A 7,996-nucleotide genomic window follows, 5' to 3' on the forward strand; every position below is an offset into this window, starting at 1 on the left:
CGCTCAGTGGGTTAAAGGATCCAGTGTTGTATTGAGCTGCAGTGTAGGTCACAGACAGGGCTCAGATCTGGCATTGTTGTGGCTGTGGCATAGGCCGGCAGCTGTAGCTCCGATTCGAACCCTAGCCTGGGACCTTCCATATGCTGCAGCTGTGGCCTAAAATGTAAAAAAAGAAAAAATATATCAAAAGCCAAACCCAAGTATTTTAGAAGAAAAGTAGGTATATGAATTTTTAATTGATTTTTTATTGATTACCAATTTTACAGAAGCTTTAATTTATTTCAAGGTAAGAGAGAAAATAGGACAACACAGTAGAATAGAGACTGGGTCTGTGCTTATCTAATAGCTATGTGCTTTAACTAAGCTGTCTTTATTCATATCTCAATGAGTCAGTGTTAAACTGGAGTTTTTCAGTTGCTCAGTCAGTGCACTTTAACTCTTCTTCTCAAGTAGTTTCCAGCTAATTGATAGTGACCATGAAGCATATACTTCAAGTATACTTGAAGATTATGTTTGGAAAAGTACAATTATTGGACTTATAATAAAATGGAATTACCAATGGATTTAGTGGCTTCCATAGGTACCTTCTTCACTATTCATCAAATGAGATAGTCCAGCTCAAAACTTAAACCTGTTATTAGTCCCAAGATCTCACATAATTTATCTAATCTAGGCCTAGGATAAAATTTTTTGGCTTCAAATTCAATATCACTTGAAAACATACCTTACCTTCGCATTCTGCCTTTATCCCACATTAAGCCATGTCCCGATTATACACACAAAGATATATATGTCCTTTTTCAGAGTGCTCACTGCTCTTTTTTAATTTTTATTTTTATGGTTAAACCTGAAGCATATGGAAGTTCCTGGGCCAGGGATTTAATCTGAGAGACAGCTGCAACCTATGCTGTAGCTGTGGCAGTGCCAGATCCTTTAAAACACTGTGCTGGGCCAGGGATTGAACCTGAACCTTAGCAATGATCCAGACCTCTGCAGTCAGATTCTTTTTTTTTTTTTTTTTGTCTTTTGTTGTTGTTGTTGTTGTTGTTATTGTTGTTGTTGTTGCTATTTCTTGGGCCGCTCCCGCGGCATATGGAGGTTCCCAGGCTAGGGGTGGAATCCGAGCTTTAGCCACCGGCCCACGCCAGAGCCACAGCAATGCGGGATCCGAGCCGCGTCTGCAACCTACACCACAGCTCACAGCAACGCCGGATCGCTAACCCACTGAGCAAGGGCAGGGACCGAACCCGCAACCTCATGGTTCCTAGTCGGATTCGTTAACCACTGCGCCACGACGGGAACTCCTGCAGTCAGATTCTTAACCCACTGCACCATGGCAGGAACCCCCTCACTGCTCTTTTTAAATAGTTGAATTCTCTTTTTTCTTTCTTTCCTTTTTTTTTTTCCCCCTGTCTTTTTAGGGCCATACCTGTGGCATTTGGAAGTTCCCAGGGTAGGGGTTGAATCAGAGCTTCAGCTGCTGGCCTACGCCACAGCCATAGCAACGCCAGATCCAAGCTGCATCTGTGACCTACACCTCAGCTCACAGCAATGCTGGACACTTAGCCCACTGAGCAAGGCCAAGGATTGAACCCACATCCTCATGGATACTAGTCAGTTTCTTTACCACTAAGCCACAACTGAAGCTCTTAATAGTTGAACTCCTGCATCATGAGAGGAGATACATTTTCAAGGCTTTGGAGGCAGACTGGTATTTAAGTTTCTCTTTTGCCACTACTCAAGTCGGATCCTGAGTGAATTACCTAAACTGATAGTGCTTAATTTCCCCATTTGTAAAATGGGAATAAGAATAATGCCCATCACAAAATTTACCCCCACATAATGTGTTTAATGCAGGGCCTGGCCAGCTGACATTTTTATTATTGAACAAAAGTGTCCGGTGCATTTCAGATTTTCCATAGACATGTATTGAAAGAAAAACAAGGAGTTTCTGTCATGGCACAGCAGAAACGAATCTGACTAGGAACCATGGGGTTGTGGGTTTGATCCCTGGCTTTGCTCAGTGGGTTAAGGATCCAGCCTTTCCATGAGCTGTGGTGTAGTTCACAGACTCGGCTTGGATCCTGTGTTGCTGTAGCTGTGGTATAGGCTGGAAACCTCAGCTCCAATTTGACCCCTAGCCTGGGAACCTCCATGTATATGGCCCTAAAAAAAGAAAAAAAGAAAGAAGAAAAAACAAAGAAATGAAGACTCCGAGTTTGAAGGGAGAAGCATTTGGTTGTCATTTTGGCAAAGTGCCCTAAAATTAGTTACTCTTCCCTTGAGGAAATAGCACAGAGAATAGTCCAACACTTGAATAAAACTGGTGTCTTTATATTGTGAGAACTGAAGGATTTGAGAAGACAGGACCATGCAGATTTTTTGGTGAGTAAACCAGAAGGCAGTGTCTCTCCCTGACTTCCTTTGTGGCGAGTCACAGGCTTCCAGTGAAATGATGGGAGGAGGCAGAGTGAGTCCCAAGGACCAAAATATCTGACTTTGCATGGAGGAGAGATGCCGTGAAGAAAGACTTGGAAGAATTGGCTTCAAGAAATTTCTCACTCAGGAGTTCCTGCTGTGGCTCAGCACGTTAAAGACACAACTTTCCCTCCTTGAGGATTCAGGTTTGACTCCTGGTCTCCCTCAATGGCTTAAGGATCCAGCATTGCCACAAGCTGTGGTGTAGGTCAAAGATGTGGTTTGGATCCAGCATTACCATGGCTGTGGTATAGACCATCAGCTGCAGCTCTGATTCAACCCCTGGCCCAGGAACTTCCATGTGCTGCATGTGCAGCTGTGCAGAAAAAAAAAAAAAAGAAAGAAATTTCTCACCCAAAGCACTTTAATCCACTGATGATTTTCCTCATAGGATTTATTTTTCTACTGTTAGAAATGGCTGCCAGGTACTTAGGGCCTAGCAGACCAAGTTCTATATAAAAAATTAGTGATCTCATATGATATTTGATTTTCTCTGTCTGACTTCTTCACTTAGTATGATAATCTCTAGAGGATCTTCCTCTTTGACATTTATCCTTGTTCGCCTCAATTTGTTCGCATACATTTTCAAAGCCGTTGCCTTTTAGAGGTGTTCAGAAACATTTTTTTGAAAGTTTTTTTAGCGATACACCCATGAGAATAGTAAAATGGTATAACAACAATAATTTTAAAATGATTGACTCTCCACAGCAATCCTAAATAAGGCATGTTCATCCCTCCTTTAACCAATGAAAAAAATAAGGCAGAGGGAGATAAAATGAATCGTTACGTAGTTAATAAGGGGTGGATCCCAGACTCCCAAATAAGACTTTGGATTTTAAGTCCATTTCTCTTTTTTTACTCTTTAATACATTCCTAATTTTCCCTTTCTCCTTCTTTTCCTCTTTCTTTCTCCCCTTTCTTCCTTCCTCCCCCTGCTTCCCTCCTCCCTCCTTCCCTCTTTCCTCTCCCTCCCTCTTTCTTTCTTTCTTTCTTTCTTTCTTTCTTTCTTTCTTTCTTTCTTTCCTTCCTTCCTTCCTTCTTCCTTCCTTCCTTCCTTCCTTCCTTCCTTCCTTTTCGTTCTTCTTCCTTTCTTTCTTTCTTTCTTTCTTTCTTTCTTTCTTTCTTTCTTTCTTTCTTTCTTTCTTTCTTTCTTTCTTTCTTTTCCCTTCCTTCCTTCTCCTCCTCCTCTTCTTCCTTTCTTTCTTTCATCAACTGTGACCTACACTGCAGCTGCTGCAAAGCTGAATTCTTTAACCCACTGCACCTGGCTGGGTATCAAACACAAACCTCCTCAGTGACCAAGGCCACTGCAGTTGGATTCCTAACTCACTGAACCATGGCAGGAACTCCTCTTTTCTGATTTTAAAAGTTACCTATTTTTAAGGAGGGAGAGGGGAGAGAGGGGAACCGACAGGGAGTTTGGAGTTGGTAGATGCAGACTGTAATATTTAGAACAGGTGATGCTAGGGTCCTGCTGTATAGTGCAGGGAACTGTATGTGATCTCTTGGGTAAGAATATGATGGAAAATTAAAAGAAAAAAAAGTGGTGGCTGGGTGGCTGGGTCACTTTGCTGTACAGCAGAAATTGAAGAAACACTGTAAATTAACTCTACTTTTAATAAAAATTCAAAAAAGAAAAGTTACACTTTTTTATCATTGAAAACTAAAAACAGGGAGTTCCTATTGTGGCTCAGTGGAAACAAACCAGACTAGCATCCATGAGGATGCATGTTCAATCCCTGGTCTTGCTCAGTGGGTTAAGGATCCAGCATTGCCATGAGCTGTGGTGTAGGTTGCAGACACGGGTGGGATCTGGTGTTGCTGTGGTTAGGCCAGCCGCTGCACCTCTGATTTGACCCTTAGCCTGGGAATGTTCATATGCGGTAGGTGTGGCCCTTAAAAAAATAAATAAATAAATAAATTTAAAAGGTAAATTAAAAACAAATGAGAAAATTATAAAGAACAAAACAAATACCGCTTATATTGTCACTTGTAAGAATATACAAATAAAAACCATTTTTACATTTTCGTGGTTGTCTTTGCCTTTTGTAAAACTACAGAAAATAAGATACTCCACGACTGTACTCGTTTCTTAAGGAAAGGTGTCGTTACTGAGGATGACGGTGACTTTCGTTTCAGGGAAGCCACTTGCCACCTGAACTGAATTGATGGAGAGGACGAATAACGTGTCGGAGTTCATCCTCCTGGGCCTGACTCAAAATGTGGAGCTTCAGAAATGTTCATTTGTTGTGTTTTTAATGGTCTACTTGGTCACCTTGGCAGGGAACCTGGTCGTCATGGTCACCATCAGCACCAGCAAGGCCCTGGGATCCCCCATGTACTTCTTCCTGTCTTACTTATCCCTTTTAGATAGCTGTTGCTCTTCCTCCATGACCCCTAAAATGCTGGCTGACGCCCTTACTGTGAGAAAAATTATCTCTTTTAGGGGCTGCATGACTCAGGTCTTTGCCGAGCATCTTTTTGGTGCTGCTGAGATTATCCTTCTCACGGTGATGGCCTATGACCGCTATGTGGCCATCTGCAAACCCTTGCACTACATGACCATCATGAGCCGACAGGTGTGTAACCTTCTTATAGGAGTGACTTGGGCTGGAGCCTTTATCCATGCGACCATTCAGCTCCTCTTCACGGTCTGGCTGCCTTTCTGTGGCCCCAATGTCATAGATCACTTCATGTGCGACTTGAACCCTTTGTTGAAACTAGTCTGCATGGACACTCACACCCTTGGTCTTTTTGTTGCAGCCAATAGTGGGCTCATCTGCTTGTTAAACATCCTGTGTTTGATGGCCTCCTACGTAGTGATCCTGTACTCCCTAAGGACCTACAGCTTGGAGGGGAGACGCAAAGCCCTCTCCACCTGTGTTTCTCACATCTCCGTGGTCATTTTATTCTTTGTGCCCTGCATATTTGTGTATCTGCGTCCAGTGAGAAACTTTTCCATTGATAAAGTTGTGGCTGTGTTTTATACCATGATAACACCTATGTTGAACCCTTTAATCTACACTCTCCGAAATGCAGAAGTGAAAAATGCTATGAAGCAGCTTTGGACCAAAAGGTGACTTCAATAGAAAAATACAGTAGCATAAAATGACTTTATCTTTTATTCATTTATTTATTTATTTTAGTTTTATTTACTTCTTCACAAAGCACCCAATGCAAATTCAATATTTTTGCAATTACAAAAAATAGTATTTTGAGAAAATAGATTTTTTTTTGGTATGTAAGCCCCATCTTCTCTTTCTATACTTTGTTTTTGGTCTTTTTAGGGCCACATCTGTTCCATATGGAAGTTCCCAGGGTAGGGGTCGAATCAGAGCTGTAGCTGCTGGTCTGTGCCACAGCCACAGTAATGTGGGACCCAAGCTGTGTCAGCGACCTACACCATAGCTCACAGCAACGCTGGATCCTTAACCCACTGAGTGACACCAGGGTTCAAAACCGCATCCTCATGGATAGTGGTTGGGTTTGTTACCACTGAGCCACAACGGGAACTCCTATATTTTTTAATCTTTCGCTACATCTGGCCTCTTTTCCCATTTGTGCTTCCAAAGGAAGGGTCTGTCATATATTCTTGCTGAATTATTTGGTATAAACTTCATTGTTATTGTAATCTCAACTCATCATTCATATTGAGAACATTGTTTTCACAATTTTGCTGTGTGAAGGAGGTTTTTATGTATCATTTTTACACTTACATGTGCTAGGGGTGAGTGATAGGGTTTATTATTCTATAATAGTTAAGAGAATAGTCTCTGAGTAAGATAGTTCTGAGATCAAAACATATTGTTGCCACATAGCATGTGAGCTTTGGCAAATCAAAGCTCTTTAAATTTGAGTTAAGGATAATGATAGAGATATTGTCAGGATTAAAAACTTCTTGTAGATCTTGTATTACTAATAAATGCTCCAGAGCTATTTGCTATCATGAACATTATTACTGGAGTCTCTGTAACCATGTAGAATGTTTGTCATGAGACAGGTTTCTACAATATTTTCTTAGCCTTTTTGCTTCTATTTTCTGTGCTGAAAACTCCATCTTATCCTGCTTTACTTACCCCATCTTCCTGCTTGGAAAACAGTATCAGTGCTGGTAAATGCCATAAGCTTAAGAACAAACACCTAAAGACATAAGTTATTCATGTGGTCAGCTGAATGGGGACATAATGCATTGGTCTGGGCACACCTGACCTGTGCAGATCAGCAGCAGGCCATTTTCACAGCATATGTCCTCTAAAGAATAAAAGGAAGATGAGCTTCATGGCCCCAAGGGGTTTATGAGGGGTCATTAGCAGGATATGCATTAGCAAGGAGAACCAAGGTGCAAACCTAGGCACCCCAGGTTGTTGCAGATAGGCATGCTGTCTGCAGAAGCACAAAGGTGATTCTCTAGAATGCTATGCATAGCTGATGCCAAGCTGATGCTAATGATTGTTAAATGCCTAAAGGTCAGAATAAAAGCTTTATCAGCTACCAGCTCTGTGACATTTAAAATAATTTAAAAAAACCCCCTATATCCTGCACCTACAACCCCCTCCTCACTTGACATAATCCCAAAGAGCACAATAAAAGCAGTGTGGTGTCTTGAGGTGAGATCTTGACTCCCCTGGTTCCCACCTTTACTTAAGATAAATGTCTCTGTGTCTTGTTTTATATTCACTTTTTTCTTAGGTTTCACAGCACCCATTCTTCAGCCCTAACCTGCTGAGCTGGTCTCAGCAAATGTTCATTAATCTAATGTTTTTGAGCATTAGAAGGGATAATACATAATTTCTCCGCAGCTGCTGTGAAGAATGATACTTTTTTTTTTGGCTTTTCTTGAGGGCACACCTATGGCATGTGGAGTTCCTAGGCTAGGGTGTTGAATCAAAGCTACAGTTGCCAGCCTACACCACAGCTGCGGCACCTTGGGATCCAAGCTGCCTCTGTGACCTACACCACAGCTCAGAGTAATGCCATACCCCCAACCCACTGAGAGAGTTCAAAGAATGATACTTTGAACTGACTGCATTTGTACGATTTCTTGGAGGCTTGAGTGATTTCCAATGTCCTTGGATATTACTGTACCACCTGGTTTTCTGATCTCCATTGGCCTCATGCCTCTTAGGCTTTAGATCCAATTATAGGTATGATTTTCTCATGATTAAAAGACCAAGTCATTTTATGAACTTGAGATCAACACAGCAGGCCATCAGAATATGAACAGATATTTGTTTAAAGGAAGTAGTAAGATGAAATGGTAGAGCAGACTTGAGTCATATTTCCTGGGTTTTAATGTCATCTGGGGAAGTTATTTAACCTTTCTACTTCATATTTTATATCTGTAAATATAATAACAATGATGTCTATCTCATAATGTTTTGGGACCAGTTAAGTGGGTCTATATATATTAAGTGCTTAGGAGAGTTCCTGGCATATTGTAAATACTACAAAAACTTATTTTTTTTGTCTTTTTCAATAAGTTTTACTGACTCCCAGGACTTTGTAGTAGAGCAGAATG

The 7,996-nt window shown here is 41.3% G+C and overlaps 1 protein-coding gene across 1 annotated transcript; it reads left to right on the plus strand.

Moving 5' to 3' along the window:
- The first annotated feature begins 4,646 nt into the window (after positions 1–4,646).
- Positions 4,647–5,558, plus strand: LOC125124049 (olfactory receptor 4C12-like). Its single transcript, XM_047774227.1, has one exon. The coding sequence runs from the start codon at positions 4,647–4,649 to the stop codon at positions 5,556–5,558; it is 912 nt and encodes a 303-aa protein (XP_047630183.1).
- Positions 5,559–7,996: the final 2,438 nt, after the last annotated feature.

This window comes from Phacochoerus africanus, chromosome 4 (assembly GCF_016906955.1).
Source record: "Phacochoerus africanus isolate WHEZ1 chromosome 4, ROS_Pafr_v1, whole genome shotgun sequence".
NCBI classification, from domain to species: Eukaryota; Metazoa; Chordata; class Mammalia; order Artiodactyla; family Suidae; genus Phacochoerus; species Phacochoerus africanus.